General features: G+C 41.2%; 1 protein-coding gene across 6 annotated transcripts in view; it reads right to left on the reverse strand.

The window, feature by feature from the left end:
* Positions 1-21,152, reverse strand: part of ACACA (acetyl-CoA carboxylase alpha) — a 2,143,878-nt gene that overhangs the window by 1,379,752 nt on the left and 742,974 nt on the right. For all 6 annotated transcript variants that reach the window (XM_044054575.1, XM_044054578.1, XM_044054576.1 and 3 more), the window contains one exon: positions 17,747-17,860. In XM_044054575.1, coding sequence (XP_043910510.1) covers positions 17,747-17,860 — 114 coding nt within the window. The remainder of the gene's footprint in view (positions 1-17,746; positions 17,861-21,152) is intronic.

Consider the following 21,152-nt stretch of genomic DNA (forward strand, 5'->3'; position numbering starts at 1 on the left):
GTTTGAATCACAATTGTCCCTACAGGGAGAGCATCTTGGAAGGCCTGTAAGCCTAAGAGTACTACTTTCATCTCTAGAACACTGATATGCAAATTTGCCTCTTCGAGGGACCATGTGCCTTGGACTGTTTTCCCCTGGACATGCCCTCCCACCTAATCTGGGAAGTATCTGTGGTCACAATAGCCTTGGATTGAGGGAGAATAAAAGGACAACCTTGTAGAACCTGATTTGATTGATTCCATCACCAAAGGTATTGTTTGCATGCCTGAGTGATCGTTATCTGTGTTGACATGAACTGGGAGAGAACTGGCCATTGTGTTGCTAACATCCACTGGAGAATTCTCACATGAAATATTTCTGGAGGGACTAAGATAATGGCAGCTGACAATGACCTCAAGGCTTGAAGAATTAAGCAGGCTGAAATGTTGGTACTGTGAATTATTTTTCTGACCTGGATTCTGACGGTCTGTAGTCTTAAAAGAGGAAGAGAAGTTGTCACTGAAGTCATGCTGAAAACTGCTCCTATGACTTCTAAGGTTTGAGGTGGTTGTAACCAAGAGTTCTTGTAATTTACGGTTATCCCCAGATGAGAACAAGTCTGGATCACCTGGTCTCTTGCTAGTAATAGTAGATGCCTTGTTGGGGCAGTAATGAGCCAGTCTAGATATGGAAACATTCAGAATCCCTGCAGTCTCAAGTAAGCCACTACTACTGCCATGTATTTGGTGAACAACCTGGGGGCTGGCTGTGGTGAGGCCAAGGGTAGTACTCTTAATTGATAATGGCTGTCCTCAGCCAGAAGCATTGCCTATTCATTTTTATGTGATAGTACACATCCTGAAGGTCTATCCAGCACATCCAGTCATCCTTGCCCAGAAAGGGTAGAATGGATTAAATTGTGACCATCCGAAACTTTGTACATCGAACTGAATTGTTCAATTTGCTGAGGTCTAGAATTGGCCTCCAGTCCCGTTTCTTTTTTTTTTGTCACTAAAAAGAATACTGAGTAAGTTCCAGATTCTATCTGGCCTGGTGGGACCTCTTGGATGACTCTTTTTTTTTTCTAGTAGCTTTTGTATTTCTACTGCTGTTTCCTTCTTCTGATTGGGTGGAACATCAGGAATCTTGTGTACAGTTGGAGGTGGCAAGGAAAAGGGAATTATATATCCTCTGGAAATAATCCTCTGCACCCATGATTTCTTGTTATATCTAGCCAGGCTCTTTGGTGCAAGGATAGTTGACCCCCCCCCCCGACTGCTTCCAGAGGTGGACATTGGGCCTCCTTTTTCAGGAGAGTTGGTAGGGTCTATCAGAAAAAGAATCTCTGGACGGCTGATTTTGCTGGCTTCCTCTGCCTCGGGGGTATCGTCATCCTTTAGAGCTCTGCCCCTAGGGGAACTATTTCCATGTGTGTCCTGGAAAGGACCCAGGGACTTTCTGAACCACATCTTCCAATCACCTTGTTGATTCCTGGAAAAGACTCTTTGAGGGGTTGAAAAACATATGCCAGCTGCAGACAGGGTCTTTCCATCCTTCTCACACCTAGAGAGTGTGTACTTCACTTTTGGGCCAAACAACAAACTGCTGTCAAAGGAAGCACTGACAAGCAAGATCTTGAAAGGTTCTGCAAAAATCACATTGATGTATCCAGGCATGCCTCCAAATGGATATGCCTAAATCCGCTGCCCTTGAGGCTTTCAGCTGCATGAGAGAAGCCTCATGAATGAATGTGAAATGGATTGAAGGGTAGTCAACTGAGAGGCCACAGAAGACTGAGCCAAAGCAGTAACAGTCCCTGAAAGAGATTATGAAAGTTCTTTGATCAAATCCCTTTGTAGTCTGGTAAAATGTGCCAAACAGTTCAGCAACCCAAGGCCAAAGGTCACTGAAGCATAAATACGCTTCCCAAACCTGTCCATCACCCCAGACTCCCTGTTAGGGGGATGGACTGAGGAACTCTGCTCAGCAAGTTCCTTCTTTATGGCCATCGACACAAACATGGCATCCACTAGCACCCCCTTACTCCAGAATTCCTTCCCAACAGGTGGAGCCAGAATCCCATCTGGCCTGTTAGGGACTGGCTCAACTGAGTCAGGCTCTTTTCACACCCACCTAGAGACCAAATCAATGAGATCGTAGGCGGGAGAGGTAACCCAGGAGGTTGATGGGCCAGCTCTAAAGTTTTCCAGAAATACTGATTCCTCTGGTGAAGGGTTGGCTAAAGTCCAAACACCTCTGTTTAAGAATCTCAAGAATGTCTCCAAATGAGAAGTCTTCCGGAGATCGTGGGGACTCTTCTCCTTCATCAAAATCAGTATCCTCAGTGACCTACTCTTGGAGAGGCCAAGTGCTTCCTTTTGCACTTCCTCTTCTGAGGAACTTCCTCTATGGGATGATCCAATGAAGTGTCAAAAGAAACTGTAATACCCTGTTGGGTGATCTGGAGGCCTTGGGCTGGCTGTCCCTATGGAGTAGAATGATGTGGGTCCAAGTGCAGAGACATTTGGGAACTGGATTTCAGATCTGAAGGGGGTGCACCCGTTCATCTTGTTAGAACAGAAAACACTCTCTAAACAACCTTGAAGGCAGACTGCTCTGGAGAGAGGGAAGACAGCAGCTCTGAGAAGACCAGATTGTGGATCACTGCCTCCCTCTGCTCCAAGAGCAATCCCCCCAAGGCGGTAGTCAGAGCTGAGCTATCCAGTGCTGAAGCTCTGAGTGGCAGAGATGGTTCTGAAAACCTCAAAGTAGACTCCAAAACCTCAGGACCGACAAGGCAGCTTAGGCTCAGACAGTCATCCGGATCTGAAGAAATCAGAGCTAGTGCACTCAAAAGAAGCTTCTTTGGATCCTAAGATAAAAGAATCTTCAGATCTGAGCCAGATGGAACCAGAAGATTTGGATCCAGGGACTCTGAATCAATTGGTGTGATCTGAGAAGGAGTAGACAATGGCAATGTAAGAGAAGAACAGGCTCTCTGACCCAAAGGGGTAGGAGCCGGAAGAACACCAGTCTGAATTTGCACCGAGAGAAACTTCCTCATCATCTTGTCCATATCTTACTTAGTTAGACTCCTAGAGAGATGATGCAGGGGATGGTGACCTTGAACAGCATCTATAAGGAAGGGAGAGGAAACTCTCCAAGGTTTGACATTTCCTTTGAAAATAGCTAGTTCTCTGAAGAATTTTCAGCTTGGAAGAGCTTACAGCCTAAGATTTTCTCATTGGATTTGAAGAGAGGACCTTAGCAGATTTCAGATCCATTTTAGATTTCTTCTTTGGCAGCTCTGATAAAGACATGGAAGACAAAGATGGCCTTGGAGACTTAGCCAAGGTCTTCTTAACTTTAGTTTTGCAAGACTGAACCCCAGAGATAGCCTCTTCAAACAACTATGGAAACAAACCTTTCAATATTAATTTATTTTTCCTATCTGCTAAGGCCCTTGGGTTGAAATTCTTGCAGACAGCACAATCCTCTTGTAAATGTCGAGGGCCTAAAGAATACACACATAAAGGATGGGCATCTGATAAGTGTAATTTTTTCCACACTTCTGACATTTTTTGAACCCAGATGGCACTTTGTCAGACATGACAATTGTAAAAAAAAAAATAGAAAGGAGGATAGATTTTTTTTGTATATATAAAAAAATAAGGGTAAAGACAAGAGAATCATACCAGCTATAGTACGAAAAATTACACGGATATCTATACAATAAGTTAATAGAAAAAGTATGTGAAGAAAATTACCAACAATGGTAAAGTTACACTGAGTATTAAAGAAGGGAAAAATATATAAATATATAGAAAATATGCAGATAAAAAGACTTGACAAACATTTGAGAGTTCAGGCTAACCATTTCTTTCACAAAAAGTGGCAAAAAAGACCTGAGGTATGTTATGGGTTTGTGCATTATGCTTAGGGAAAGAGCTTGAGAGTTTTTGGTGGCCACATGCTTTAGTAAGGACAGAGTTGGATCAGAGGGTTGGATCCGAACCCAACAGTTGAGGATAGAATGAAAACTGACAACATCAGATCATAACATTCCTCTGTCATAGTGTATACCAAGCATAGGCAACCTTACATAACAGAGTGCTAAAAAACACGTATACTGTTGCAATATGTTCAAGTACTAGACAGACAAACTGTGGGATTTGAGGGAAGAGGGTGAGATCTAGGATACTTGCATATGCACATATATTTTAAATACATTGACTATATTTGGCAGTAACTACAGTCAATAACTCTGCAATAAATCTTACCAGTAAAATTTAACAAAAAAGTAAATCTATGTTTTCACTGATAAAAATACCCCCTTCTCTCAGCTCTCAATAAAATGTCAATCAACCTTTCCTGTGGTAGTGTTCCTTTAGTGCTAGGCATTATCCATACTTGATATATACCAATGCTCTCAACACCCCCCCCCCCCACACACACACACATAGGGTTGCTGTAGCTCCCCACTACCACCATGGGCAGGAAGCTTCACTTTCTAAAACCTTGCCTAATTTCTTAAAACTGCTAGCCCTGCTGCACTTCCTCAAAGACACCCTCAAGTGCCCTCTGTTGGAAGTGCTGTTGGGTAAATCCTAAACTTCAACTTCCTGCTGCCAAGCACAGAAAAATTTACCCTACATTTGTAGTGTGTACACCATAAAGACAAAAACAAAGTAAATTTGGAAACGAGTGCTGAATTGTTGCTCAATATAATCCTTAATGAAGGATTACCTATACAGTGTCCAAGAGTACTGCTGTATTATCTGATGCCAATGATCCATGGTCAAATGTTCAGGATGATGGTCATAGGTCCTAGAAAGTTAGACAAATACAAATACCTAATAATCCCAGCCCCAAAGGATAACATTAAAACATGTTGTGAGTTCTGCAGCAGATCAGAGATTTTGGAAGTTTGGAACCTGACAAACCACCTCACAAATAAGTATCTCATTAAGGAGAAAAGGGGAAAGGCAATCTGAAAACTAAAAATACTCTTGCCACTTTCAAAATGATCCTCACACTGCCAAACTCCCCACATTATTTACAAGGCTGTAGGAATGACTTGATTGTACTTTAGATGTACAGGGGATAGCCTACCCAACTAGAATCTTACTGCAGCATTCAACAGTTAGGTTCCTGTGAACACTTAATCAGGACCAATCAATCACAGAGAAATAAGTCACTAAAATGAGCTTTAAGTTAAAAGATCTATTATGCAATTAAAAGATCACCAGGATTAAAGTACAAAAGTTGCTAAGTTAAGAATTATTTAAACATGTACACCCTAAAAGGACAGACTAAAACAGCTACATCTTCTGGAATTCAAATCAGGTAACCAACCTAGTTACCAAACTGTTTTTGAGTTCTGCTTCCTAGCTGGTCAAAGGCCCACTCACAAATGTTTATAATAATTCAACAAATCCTATGAACATAATTCAAAAGGAAGGGGAAAAATTACAGCATAGCAAAAAATATTTAGTAAGTAGAAAAACAAACTTCAGGATGTATGTGTTAAGGCACTCCTTATGGTTGCCTCAGGATGGAGAAATAGCACAGTAATGGAGTAGTTAGCCCATAGAATTTGTCAGCTATGCTATCCTCCTTCTCCCGCTGTCTTTCTTGATTTGGAAGACTCCTTCCCATCTCCTTTACATTATCTTATGCACCTTATCATGTCTGATGCTACTTCTCTATAGTGATTATCCTCTGGTCACAGCATTTCCTCTCCAGCCCATGTACCTTTCTGGTTCCATTCTTCAGGACAAACTCCAGCTGGCTGATGTTCCTCTCCTTGCAAGACCTCCAGAACTACAGAAGGTGTGGCTGAACAGGGCCCAGTAGAGTAGCATTACCTCTGTATTATCTGAGGTTAAACTCCAGCAGTCTGTCTACTGCTGCCACTGCCCCCCCTCTTCTCTAGATGGACTAGTCCAGGTGTGATCAACATCTCTAGGTCCATTTCGCACACTTTTGCCATCAGTTCTATTCCGCCAACTGATAATTCACACCAGGGATGTTGTGGTCCAAGTGCAGTGCTTTAAATGTCTGCAATGTCCCTCATATGCCACTGCTCTGACTACTTGGTCAGTGTTTAATACCCTTCTTTAGATTCTTCCCCACATCCTCCACTGCTGCACCTATCTGCGTGCAATCAGTAAAAAGAATGATCTTGGTCCATACACTGTCAGGTATGTCTGCAACAACCATACTAAATAGTACTAGACCCAAAAAATAGGACAGCATGAAAAAGGCAGTACAGCCTGAACAAAAATACTGGAATACAGACTTATGAGGTCCTTAGAATGATCACCGTTTGCAGTATTCTACTAATCATTTTCCTTGTTCCTTACACTTTCACTCTCGCTACAAAACTGTGTACAATCCCTTCAGTCATACAGTAACCTAGTTCCTCAGTTTTGGTCCTACCCATAATCCTCCAATTTTTCTAACAGACTGCTCTGCAGACCTGAGTCAAAGACTTTACTTTAATCCAGGAAAACCACATCTAATGTTACTTCTTTGGATATTTCTCTCGTAAATCAGTCAGAAAACTGAATCAGGTTTGACTGACAGTTTCTTCTATGTTTATAAACCTGCATTGGCTGCAATCCTGAAGACAGCTGCCCTACAGGAAAGCAACCAGTTGTTTTGTCAGAATTTTCTCTATGACTTTATGTGACATTACTCAACTAAGTTTAGTTCCAGTAATTATTCATGTTCCATTGTTTATATAATGCTATTGCATTTGCTGCCCTTCAGTCCTCAAATACTTCTGCACTGGTCCTCAATCTGTTTAAGATCTTCATGAGGAAATCCCAAATTAAACTAGCATGACTGCTAAGGGCTCTGATATACAGCTCAGTCAGCCCATGTGACTTATCCCTCCTTTTCTCCTTTCTACTACATTCATAAATGGCTGTTTTTCTCTTTCCTAACACCTTTTGCTAACTCTATTAACTCTACTTCAATTTGTGTCTCTGCTGTTCTTGCCACTTTCTTACCTTTCTGCTGTTGTCCTTGTATTGTGGACTGTCCACCTCTCCATTTCTATCTTCCCACCTCTTATATGTCATATAGTTGTCTCCTCATCCTTAGCCTCACATTCCTTTGCAACCACATTGGCCTTCTTCTCTTTTTGTCTTTTCCCCGGCCTCTTCTCCACAGCGCTTAATACTCTATCCACGACCCATTCCCATAGTAGGTTTGATACCAGTACCCAACTCATCTCTGACCCTCTTCCCTATTTCATTATAATCCATACTGTTAAAGTACCACAGAGTACTAAAGTTCTGAGCTGTTAATGAGCTCCTTCCAGTACAGTGATTCCTTCCAGCTTCAGTTGCTTAATGTGCAACTTTAACCTGACAGTACTCCAAGGTCATTCCCAAGGAGGGACAATTTGCTAGTGGGCTTATCTGATCAAGAAAAAGGTAAAAATAAAAATAAAAGAATGGACTGTGTATCCTTAACACCCACCACTCTAAACCAGAGTGGTATGATCAGTGCTGGCTAACAGTTTATTTACCTGGACATCTCTGACCCCTCTACCTTAGTTAAGACTACATCCAGAATTCTATCTTTTCTGGTACAGCCTGAATCAGAAGTTTGAAACACCCATTTTGTCTAAGACATTGGTCAACTCTTACTCACTCTTCACCATGAAACTTGGAATCGCCCAGATTTAAGACCTACTTTGTGACTACCTTCTTCACCCTTTTCCACTCCCTTATTCTCTGCTCTAGTCTCTCACCTTACCCCATTGATGTGCCTCAGAGCTGGTACACTGTACGGATATGCATGCATTCATTCACCTTTCTTCACTTAAATGCTAGGGTACCTACCCTAAGATCTGACAAAGCCTGCTTCTTTGACCCCCCCCCCCTTTACCATGTATATTTCTATTCTTCTCTGACCTCACATTTGATGCCTTCCTTTTTGCATATTGTTAATATACCATCATCTCTCCTTCTGTTATTCACAAGTAACTCAGATGCAGAAACTTCTACATCCAGTCCCTTTTTTGTCACTGTCCAATGTTTCTGTAATACCAGCAGTTTCTACCATCTCTATGTCCAAAACTCTCCACTTAATCTTCCTGGTCTCCCTGCAGACCCTATATCCTTTTGCCACCTCAAAGACCTGCAAGATACACAGCTATCCCACATTCTGAGGACCTCGTAAGTCTTTCTGCCAGTATTTTTGTTCAGCCTGTACTGCCTCTTTTATGCTGTCCTATTTTTGCATCCCTTACTTTGATCATTTATATTATTATTATTATTATTATTATTATTAATTAAATAAATGTTTTAATACTTATGGTCTTTCTTTGACTTGGAGGTAAATTATTATTTAATACTGAAATATCAAGTAATATAAAAATCTAAGAACTGATTTATGCAAAATTCCATAGAAAAAAGAAGTCATGTACTTACCATAACATTTCATGTGTGTTGTCCATCTCGACCTTTATTCTCACTGATGGATCGAATCCAATCCTTCAGATCCATCTCGGCCATTTCGAAAGCTTGAGGTCTTCAGCAAAGCTTGTGGGCATCCTTCCTTACCCATAATGCAGCTCCCTAGCTTCCCCAGATCTTGTTTGCCCCAGTACACTTATAAAGATAGTTTTATATAATATATACATATATATATATATATATATATATATATATATATATATATATATATATATATATATATATATATACACACACATACACACACATGCTCACACACACGCATGCACAAGCACACGCACGCACACACACACGCACGCACACACACGCACACACACACACACACACACACACACACACACACACACACACACACACACACACACACACACAAGCAGAATATAATTTCTGAAACTATATAACTCTGTAGAATCCAATTTGTACTACTCTGTCTTCCAGGAGTATAGGCAGAGGGATGGAGGGTGGGCTATGAAAATAAAGGTCGACACGGACAATACACATAGAATATTATGGTAAGTACATAACTTCTTTATGTGTTGTTGTCAATCTCGCCTTTATTCTCACTGATGGGACCACGTCCCAAGCAACCTGACTCTTGGGTGGGTCATGGGAGAATATTCCACAGAACCACAGAAGCAAAAGAAGCTGTACTCCTAGAGGCCAAATCCACGTTGTAATGAGTAATAAAGCTATGAGGTTTCGCCCATGTTGCTGCAGCACAGATATTATCCAAAGGTAACCTAGCTTGAAAGAATGCATATGCGGCTACTGACCTAGTGGAATGAGCTTTAATGGGATTAGAAAGAGCTTTATTCTTATAATTATAAATGTAGGATATACATAGTGTAAGCCATTTGGATAAGGTGACTTTGGTGACAGGTTGACCTTTTCTAATATCAGAAGAAGAAATAAAGAGCTGATCTGATTTTCTAAATTCTGAAGTTCTATGTAAGTAGAAACATAACTGTCTGTGAACATCCAGAAGATGCAATGAATATTCTCTTTTATTTTGGAAGTTTGGGAAGAAAACTGGCAGGTCAACAGACTGATTGAGGTTACTTTCCAACACAGCCTTGGGTACAAAAGATGGGTTGGTGCGTAAAGAAACTCTGTCCTTATGAAAAACTAGGTAAGGTGGCTAGGCAGACAAAGCCTGTAATTCAGAAACTCTCCTAGCTGAAGTAATAGCCACTAAAAAGAGCGTTTCCCAGAAGAGTGATTTCAAATCACAGGTAGCAGACGGATCAAAGGGAAGACAGTGTGTGACTTGATACCGGAACCATTTTCTCCTATATGGAAATTTGGAATTTCTGCCAACTGAACTCTAAAAGTGGCTGCAGCAGCTCCTTCATTGAAAGGCTTTGCCAAAAATTCTAGAATAGTATGTATGGGTGCAGAAAAGGGATCTACTTGATTATTGTTGGCCCATGTAACAAATCTCTTCCATTTACTTCTGTACAGTTTTTGTACAGATGTTTTATGGGAAGAAAGGAGAGAAAACCTGGCAATCAGGGGAACTGGAGCAGCCCAGCTGTAAGCTGAGATTGTACAGGTAGGAATAAACCATTACTGACAGGGGAATCAGAAGTTCTGCAGCAGGGTCCAGAATCCATGGTTCATCCAGAAGAGGAGGCTGAAGAAAGGGGAACCAGATTTGACAAGGCCAATAGGGGGCAATCAGGATTATTGTCATCTCCAACAAACTTGCTTTCTGCAAGCACTTGGGACTTCATCACAGAGGTCAAATATGAACAAGTGCAGCCCTTGTTGACCCATGGGAGGGATCAGGGCAAAGTAGTTGCAAGAGATCGCAGCAAGGCTGGCCCCATTTCTGAAGATCTCTTCCATAATTTTCTCACTGAGGGACCACTCATGTGGCCATAGTATGGCTCTGTTCAATTTGTCTGCAATCACGTTGGATTTCCCCAGGATGTGCATTGCTATCAGAAAGCGGTTGGAAGCCGTTGCCCATTGCCAGACCCTCACAGCTTCATGACAAAGGGGGTAAGAGCTGGTTCCCCCCTGTTTATGTACCAGACTACAGAGATGTTGTTTGACTGGACTGCTATCGTTCCTAGAGGGAGAGTGTCTTGAAATGCTTGCAATGCTAAAAGCACCACCCTCATATCCAGGATGTTTAGGTGCAAATGAGCTTTGTGTTCCTGCCAGATGCCTTGAACCGTCTTCCCTCGATACTGCCCCCCCCCCTATCTGGGAAGCATCCGTGGCTACCATGGCCTGGGTTAAGGGAAGATGAAGTGATGGCCTTGAGATACTAAGCGAGAGTGAACCCACCATTGGAGATCCTTTTTGCAGGAGTTGGTTATCATGATTTTGTGTGACACTGGAAGTTCTAGGATTGACCATTGTGCAGAAAGTAACCACTGAAGTATTCTCATATGAAGACGAGCTAGGGGAATGAGAATGATTGATGAAGCCATTTTCCCCAGTACCTGGAGAACCAATTTTGCAGAAGCTCGTGTCTTCCTGATTAACAATCTTACATAATGGTGGAGATCATCTATTCTGTCTCGTGGGAGTCTTGCTATCAATGTACTTGTGTTTATCTCTGCTCCTATGAAGACTTAAGTTTTGACATGGCTGTAGATCAGATTTTTCGTAGTTTATGGCAATACCTAGGGAGGAACAGAGTTAAAGAGTATAGACCCTGGCTTGTAGCAGAAGATGCCTGGTTGAGGTGGTTATGAGCCAGATGTCCAGATATGGAAACACCTGGAATCCTCAACGTCTCAGGTGAGCCACCACTACTGTCATGCATTTGGTGAACACTCTGTGGGCTGTACCGAGACCAAAGGGCAGAGCTCGAAACTGGAAGTGACTGGCTCCTAGCCACAAGCGCAAGTACCTTCTGGATCACCTTTCCATTCGAATGTGGTAGTACGCATCCTGGAGGTCTATACAGCACATCCAATTGCCTTTTTCCAGGAATGGAAGTATTGACTGCAGTGTTACCATCCAGAACTTGGTCTTTTTACCAGATCTATTCAGACTGCTGAGGTCTGAAATTGGTCTCCAGTCCTCTGTTTTATTTGGAACTAAAAAGAATCTTGAGTAAATTTTGGATCCTCTCTGGTCTGTAGGGGACTTCTTGGATGACTCTTTCTTAGCAACTTCTGGATTTCTAACGTTGCTTGTTCCTTTTGACTGGGTGGAATGTCTGGAAGTGACTTGTTTATGGGAGTGGAGAAGGGAATGGCATATCCACTGGATATTATGTTCTGAACCCATTTGTCATTTTTCTTTTGTTCTGAACCCATTTGTCATTTTTCTTTTGCCAGGTTTCGCGGTGCAGAGACAATTGACCCCCAACTGCCTCCAGAGGCGAGCAATTGAGCACTCCTTCAGGAGCACTAGAAAGGTCTACCAAAGAAAGATTCTCTGGAGCCCTGATTCTGCAGGCCTCCCCAGCCGTTAATGGTGGTGTCTTCCATTATTGTTCCCCCCTCTGCCTCTAGGGGAACTTTCACCTTGTATGTCCTGGAAAGACCATTGTGACTTTCTGAACCACATTTTCCCAATACCTTTCTGACCTTTGGGTAAGGGTCTGGTAGGTGTGAAAAAAATGCACTCCAATGGCAGATAAGGTCTTGCCTTCCTGTTCACACCTGGTAAGTGTCTCTTTACATTTAAATTTAGGCCAAAAAAGAGAAGAGCCATCAAAATGGACATTAATGAAGAAAGACTTGAAAGATTCCGCAAAATCGCAAAGGTGCATCCAGGCCTGCCTCCTGAGAGAGATGCCTGAACCCACCTCCCTACTCGTTTCCATCCGCTGTATATGATATGAGCCTCATGGAGGAGTTCACGATTGAATTGAGGGTTGCAACCTGAGTGCTGACTTTATCTGCCGCTGTATCAGCTACAGCTCCTTGGAGGGAGTCTGACTGTTCCTTTAAAAGGTCCCTCTGTAATCTTGTGAAGTGGGTAAGGTAGTTCAGTGATCGCAAGGCAATGGTCGTTGACGAAAAGATGCGCTTCCCATACATATCCATGGTCCTGGAATTCTTATTTGGAGGATGGATAGAGGAACTGGTGTCGGATAGCGCCTTTTTGGTGGCCACTGCCATGACCATGGCATCAACTGCTACACCTTTCATCAAGAATGTCTTGCCCTTTGGGGCTGTAATGTATTTATTTGGAGTAGGTTCTATGGAGTCTGGGGTCTCCCAAGCCTTCAGAGAGATTAATTCAATAAGCTCATTGGAAGGAGGGGTCACCCAAGAGGTCGAAGGGTGAGACCCAAAGGCCTTCAGGTAAACTGACTCCTCGGCCAAAGTGGATGTGGACTGCCCATCACTTCTCTGCTTTAAAATGTCCAGGATGTCTCCCCAAAGGAGACATCTTCAGGAGTTGACCCTTCTGCTTCATCAAGGTCAGTATCAGATGTGACAGACTCTTCCGGAGAGTCAAAATGCTTTCTCTTGCAGGTCCTCTTCCGAGGGACCTCCTCAGTGGGATATTCTGGGGAGGTTTCAGAAGTGGGGGAAATCTCCTGTTGGACATCCTTAGGCCTGGGGTCTCTGTGGCCCTGTGGAGAGTGCATGTGAGAAGTCAAAGATACCTGCGCAGAACTAGGAGGAAGATCCGAGGGGGACTGTGTCTTAGACTTGGAAGTAGTCAGAACCTTCCTCGTGACTTCAAAGGCAGTCTACCCTGCTCTGAAGAACACTCTGGATCTGATAAAAGGGTTTTTGGGGCTGAAGGAATCTATGGAACTGAAGACAGAAGCTCCAAAGCAGAGGCAGGAGCCAAACTCATCTGTGCAGAGGCACCCAGAGGAAAGGTTGGATCCAGTGAGATCTGAACTGGCTCTACAGACCTGACTGGAGAGTGTCGGATCCCAGAGGTGTCCTTCTCCAAATGGGCTGAAACACTCGGTGCGGATACTGGATCCGAGCAACTCCTGGGTCCCAGATCTGATACAGACACAAGCTGGATGTTGGAATCTTCCAGGTCTGAAACCAAGGGTCAGATCAGAGGAGGAGCAGGAGCTGAAGGGGAAGACTGTACCTTATCCAATTCATTTGGGTTCGCATCCAATAATAATTTGGCCAAGGACAGTGTCTTTAGCAGCCTCTGCACCACCCTATCCAAATCTTCATCAGACAGACTCCTGGTAGACCGGGTTATAGAGGGTAGGAGATCTTAATCTTGTCAAAATGGGTGATGAGAGCTGAGGGGGGAGCAGTTCCAAAGAAGGTGATTGGCTCTGATACCTGAATTCAGTAGATTTGGTAGCCTTGGCAGCAGAGGGTTCCAACTGCTCAGAAGTAGTCTTGGATCCAATTTCAGTTATTTGCTCGGAGGGCTCCTCTGGAGCAGACAGTTTAGGCACTTTTTGCTTCGGCTCTAAGGTAAATTTCATCACCAAAGAAGCACATTTTTGAGTTTTTTTCTGACTTGTCAGATTTCAAAGTAGATTCCGGAGATGCAGCCTCAGAAAAAGGAGTTTTTAACAACCCCTTCAGGATGAGTTTATTTTTACTTTCCATCAGCACCCTCTGACTGAATCCATGGCAAATGGAGCTTGAATCTTGCAGGTGAAGAGGCCCCAAGCAATACACACAAAGTATGTGAATCACTAAGGGGCATCTTCTGTCCACATTGCTCACACTTTTTCAAGCCAAGAGGCTTCCTTTCCTGCTTTTGAGACATCTTATCTAAATAAGGGAAGAAAGAAGAGACACACACACAAACACTCTGAAACAGTCCTCTAACTTAAATGGAACAGAATTTTTTAAGGAAGGAAAGAGAAAACTTTATTTTTGTTTTAAATAATGGTCCTCTACCTGAAATGGATGATAAAGGAGAAAGGAGACAGATGTAAAGGGGGGAAACGTCCTCTAAGTCAAACAGATGTTTGACATCCTCTCACTTAAACGGATGCTAATGGAAGAAGCTAAAGGTGACTAACATTCATTCTAAACCTTTTAAAAAAGGACAGGGTAAGGATATATAAACAGTTAAGCAGAAAAAATTAATCTGAGGTTAAATTTAACAGGAAAGATACTAAAAATATCAAGAAACGCTTAGTCCAGAACTTGCTACAGAACCTCCTTCGCAGAACAGCAAACGATATCTGAGGAAGCTAAGGAATTGAATCATGGGTAAGGAAAGATTCCCTCGAGCTTTGCTTAAGACCTCGAGCTTTTGAAATGGCCGAGATGGATCGGAAGGATCAGACCCAACCCATCTGTGAGAATAATGGTGAGATTAACATCACATTATCATGATTTTTCTCATCACAAAATGATTTTCTTTCCATTAACTCAACCTCCCCAGTGCCATATACAAAGAAAACATTATTTCAACTATTAATATATTTGCTTTCTGCCCATATATAATTCTGCAGTGTTATGTACACTACTTTTTTTTCCAAGCCTTGTTTTATTTCTGGTTGGTATTTGTAAGATCATTTGTTGTAACATATAAACACTCTGAGTCTATGACCTGAGGAGGTGCAAGTACATTAATCAGATAAGTGAGTGAAGAAAACAATAATCCAGGATATGTATGCATTATGAGGGCCTCTCCAGCACTGGAAGGGCTGTTATTTCCCCTATAACGCTCACTCTGAAGGGCATTATTGAGCTTAGATAATAGGTTGTTCATTTTTTCATTAGTATTTACATTATTCTACATTTTTAAAATAAAATATTTCCTCCACCTAATGTTTTAAATTTACAATTGCTGATGGAAGAATGAGTTTACATCAAAAATATATGTTATGTAAGCAGTTAATGTTTACAGAATCACACAAAAAGAGGCAAAGACTCACATGTATAATCAGAAACACATACGAAGAGACAGACAGACACTCGCACAGATGCAGAAGAACAGACAGAAAGACTGACACAAATACTAAGAAAAATACACAACACACTCACAAAAACACACACTCGCACACAAGCACACTTTGGGCGCTCACACACACACACTCTCACTCACACACGCTCTCCCACGCACATACACACAAACATGCTCACACACACTCTCTCTCACACACACACACTCTCCCACACACACACACACACCCTCTCCCACACACACCCTCTCCCGCACACACATGCACGTTCTCCTGCACACACGCACACTCTCACGCACACTCACACACACTCTCGCGCACACTCACACACACTCTCGCGCGCACACACACACACGCTCTCATGCACACACACAAGCTCTCGTGCACACACACATACACACTCGCTCGCGCACGCACACACACACACACACACACACACTCTCGCGCACATACACATGCTCTCGAGCACACACACGCTCTCTCGCATGCACATACACGCTCTCCAGCGCACACATGCGGTCGCACACACTGTCGCACACACTCACACACGCTGTCGCGCGCACTCACACACACGCTGTCACGCACATTCACACACACGCTGTCGCACACACACACACACACTGTCGCACACATTCACACATGCTGTCACACACACACACGCATACTGTCGCACACACGCTCTCATGCATTTTCACACACACACACACACACACACACACACACACACACACACACACACACAAACACACACAAACACACAAACACACAAACACACAAACACACAGTGCCCAGCAATTTCAGCGACTTTCTTGACTGCGTTCACTTCAGATGCCTCATTGTTTTCAAATTAATAAAAAAGTTAATATTGTGCAAGGCATCTCAGCCCCTCCCATGTCTCTCAACTGTCCCTAATTTTGCTCTGCCCCTCAAAAATATTCATTTTTCTGGTAAATGACCTAGGATTACTGTTAGTCAATGAATCCAGACATTACAGTTTCATACTTCTTTATCATTCAGGATATGTACTGTTGATGGAAAAATTCTTGCTCTCTTTTCTTAAGTGAATTAGGATTATATTTAAAAAACTGAGCAAGATTTCTGGTCTTTTGTCCTCATGTTACAGGCTTTATATGCCATTCTCAAGTAAAGAAGTCGACAGGTATGCTCTTGGTCTGTTGCTTACACGGTCTCTCTCTCTCTCTCTCTCTCTCTCTCTCTCACTCAGACACAGACATATGCAGGCACTCATTACTTTTTTTTTATTTACTTTTTTTATTTTATGCTCACTAAACAGCAAAGCCATGTTTAACAAATATAAAAAATGGTGTCCATTTGCTTTTTTTTCCATCTGTCCTTCATGGCAGCTTAATATGCTACAGTGAATTAGTGGACTTGTTTTTTTATCAGGCAATATCTGTACATAACTCCATGCTGGAGAACATTTGCTCTCTAATAGGGTGACATTGTATATTTAGCACATTATCTTAGCAATAACATATATATATATATATATATATATATATATATATATATATATATATATGTATCCAATGAAATTCTTGAAATCAGGTATAGACTGAGCAACTCAATATCAACTATTAATCACAGATCAGTTTCATTCCTCCAACAGAATACATGACAACTACAATTACTGAACAAAAGCAGCTATGTTAGGTAGTGTTCAAATCTTACCATCACATCAAAACTACCTTAAAATGCTCTTGAAATGATGGCCATTAGCATTCATTGAACAAAAACTCACACACTGACACTCTTGTCATAGAAAGAAAAACAAAGCAGGATATTGCAGAATATCACAATATACCCAGTGTAAACGAATGGACAGACAGATTTCTCTGATGCAACTTACAGAAGCCTGGGCTAGGAAATTAAATCGTCCATTTTGGGGTATAAAAAATTAGAAAATACTTCAAGCAATACAAGGGCATTAACACTAAACACAGACAGTGTGAAATTATATCTCTTTTCTATTTGGGTGTGGTTGTCCAATAATGCTTTCTAATTAACTAGTTAATCAACTTCAATGACGCTGAAACCTACATTCCATCGAAAATGCACTTTCGCGGAATAAAAAACATAAAAACTAACTAAAAGAAAAATAATACACTACACAGTGTTATACAGGGGGCAACCTTCGTTAGGATGGTATCATTCAGGACAAGAAAGCAAAGAAAAAAGAAACAGCAGTATCTATAATCTAATTAAATTAAGCTTCTTTTTACATGGCATCAGTTAGCTCAATCTCTAGTTTCACTACTCATATTCAAAATGGCTTCTCCACAGTTAGAGAAACAGCAGGGAGGTTTATGCCTGCTATGGCTTTGCCGGTGTTACCTAAAGTTTTGCTCATGCAGTACTTTGAAATAACTGTCTGTCTTAATTGAGGTTACCAGGTGAAAAAAGGTTAAACAGTCAGATACTTTCCTACCTGCCGTGCTCGGAGAGCCACTTTAGCATTGGTGGTCTTGCTAAGCTGAGTAAGATCAGTTAGAATGGTGTGGAGTTCATCAGTCAAAGTGGGATCTCGGCCACACAGCTGGTCCTGAAACAATACAATACAATGTGATAGCATAACAAAGTTAACATATATTTAGTTACGAACTTTCTAGGGTATTTGCTTTAGGAAGCTGACAAATGCACAAGCATTGGGAGTTATTTTGTTCACAGACACAAAAAAATACAAGAAAGTTTATTACATTTTTTAAGACACTAGTCAAATATTAGTCTGCAATTTTATGACACTGGCTACCATCCTTTCCATTTCTAGTAAGTAATCAAGATACATATACAAAAACACAGTCTGGCACGAAAGAAAGTAGAAACCAATAATTTCAAAAGCATCACAGCTACCAAAAGTGCAATTAAACTGTTTGACATTAAGCATACATATGTGTATATAGACGCACACACAGGTCTAATTCAAAATATCGAAAAACCACTTACTTGAATCCCAAATCATCAAGATGACAATATTGAAACCACATAGCTGTGAACCGTTAAATCGTAGAAAATGTTCACTGGGAAAGGAACCACTTGGCCACCAGGACAAAATACACATAACACAACAAAGCAAGTAAAACCCACCAAAGTTGTGGGCTTTGCCCCCCCCCCACATCCTGATGTGGGGGGCTGTGCACTTCACAACCCCCCGAACTAAATATACCAACTCTGAGATCGCACTATAGTGGAGAAAAGGGCAAACTTCCCCATGGTGGCCAAGTGGTACAACAGTGGCCACCAGGCATTAACGCTGTTGTATCTTTAAAACTTATCCTTAAGAAAAGGAGGGTAAAATACTGAAGTTTGATTTGCATTTTAAAAATGGCTTTTGTAATGTTTTTATGTTATCTGATGAAGGGCATGTTAGCCTGAAAGCGCTTATACAAGGTTTTATTGTTGGTTTTACTGAATAAAAGAATTGAGCTCTACGTGGAGTCACCTGCCTTATAGTGCTTTTTTGGACTTCATTTATGGTAGGCAGAGAGACTTTGGTGCAATAGACTTTTTGTTTTTTCATTGTTACATGAACAGCTATGTCAAAAATTGTCAGATTGTAAAAAAAAACAGGCATGCCAATTTATCCTGAGCTCTTAGCAAAAATGGATCATTAAAAATGTTGTCATATGCATGTGCATTGTGTTTACTGAAAAACAGATTGTTCATGAAGGTCAGAATCACAGAGGATTATTTTAAGATATGTCACAGCCATCTTTTGATTCTCTCTCTCCATATATATATATATATATATATATATATATATATATATATATATATATATATTTTTTTTTTTTTTTTTTTTTTAACAAGCTAAAGGCTATAATCCTAAACCATGTGATGACTTGACAGTTCAGGGCCAATTTTGGCTTCATTATAAAAAGAACACCTCCCTTTTTCAAGACATCACAAAAAAACCCTTCTGTTTAAAAACCTCACTCTGTCTGTACCAGCAATGGCCAACAGAGCTAAGCACTCTAAAAGAATCCAGAAGGACCAGGACTTAACTGCCAGCAAGTTTAATGCAATAATCTGTGACCTTTAAAATCTATTTTTCTTCATCTAAAATCTTTCTAAATATTTAGATGGCAGTTGCATTTTGATATACTAAATACGGTACAATGAGATGCATTGCAATTAAACCAATTTCCTGACAGAATTATAGCTAAACTCACTAAACTAGGTATAAATCCCTACGTCTATGTGGCACACCTCATCACAAAAGGGTTCTCATCCAGGAAAAAAGAGATCACTGTTCCCCTCTACTCATCACTCATTAGACCCATTATAGAGTACAATGCCCTTTTTGGAATGTACCTCACAAGACATCTGCAGCAGCTGGAAAGACCACAGAAGTACCTCACAAAGAGCATTACTGGCCTCAAACAGATGCCCTACACTGACCGTCTCAAAAAACTCCAGCTTTACTCTGTAGCATATTGCCTACTCCGGGGAGATCTTTGCCTAACATGTTAAACCCAGAGCTGTTGGACATGCTACACCTAAAGAAATCCCAATCCCTCCGAGCTACACGCTCTAGGGACCTAAACCTTGTCACCACAATAAACAGGACATGCTGGAGGGATAGATTCCTGTCCAAGAGACTTCCTATACTCTGGAACAAGCTACCCATCTATGTCAAGCAAAGTTCCTCATTAGCACTCTTCAAGAAAAATCTTGATGAGTGGATGGGAAATAGGAAATACACCCCGGGGATCACTTCTGTGGCTCTGCTCGACAACACAGGAAATTAACTTTCTTGGGTGGCGTAAGCCAGGGAACCTTGATGGCTAGGCTTACGTAGGACCTTAGGCCAATAACCTAGTACTTATCTATGAACCAATGAACCTATACAATCCCCTTCCATGATTTGCTGCAATGCAATCATGGAACTACGCAAATTAGAAGGTGCAGGAGGTGTGAAAAGAGTGATCAAATATAAGTGTCTGCATCATTTTGGATAAGTATGTTTTCTGAGAAATAAATTGAGCATAGTACACCACAGTCATCGCCAAAAAACTGTACAAGATTCTTGATGTCATGCCATCATCTAAAGGCTAATAATTTTATTTGGCTTGTTTGCATTAAAGTTGTTCTTTATAACATTATACTTACATTTAACACAAAATACTGATATTATGATTGCTAGTTTCTCATTGTGATACAAGTATTAATTTAATTGTGAACAGCTGTTTTAAGCAGAAGTGAATTAACAGGTCCCCAAATCAGATTAAAAATGTAGCCACTTTGGAAAAAATAAAATAAAGAATTATTATTGAAAAAAAAAAAAAATGTAGCCACTCCATCAATGTTAAGATATGCTTAGATGTATGAACAACAAGTTAAAGCACCAAAATGAGTCAAAAAACATGAAAAGGTAAACCTTATATCAAGTTTACAACTGGACATTCAGCCTGTAACAGAGAAAACTCAAAACAATTGTTCAATAATATTTACTTCTTTATATACTTAATTTTGATGATGAGGTAGAGCCTAAGCCAAAGGCCATTCTCAGAACAGCCCCAGACTGATATTTTTACTGACCAAGAGAAATTTGACCAAGGCACTGGGGAACATACCTTCCAACTTGCGAACATTGAAAATCTAGACAAAGGCTCTTGGAAAGTAGTTACACTTGGTCAAAAATCTAGATAGTTAATTAGCACGAAATCTGCAATGCCCCACTTCAAAAAGGATTGTGAGATAATTGCCACTCAAACACAAGTTTAAAAAACAGAAGTGACAAAAGTTGCATAAAATGTAACCAAAATAATCACACTGTTGATATGGACAGGAAAATGTGATGACAATGCCTGCCACATACAGTGTTCAGATGTCAG

This window comes from Protopterus annectens, chromosome 13.part0, assembly GCF_019279795.1.
Source record: "Protopterus annectens isolate FY-2018-M chromosome 13.part0, PAN1.0, whole genome shotgun sequence".
In the NCBI taxonomy this organism is placed as follows: domain Eukaryota; kingdom Metazoa; phylum Chordata; order Ceratodontiformes; family Protopteridae; genus Protopterus; species Protopterus annectens.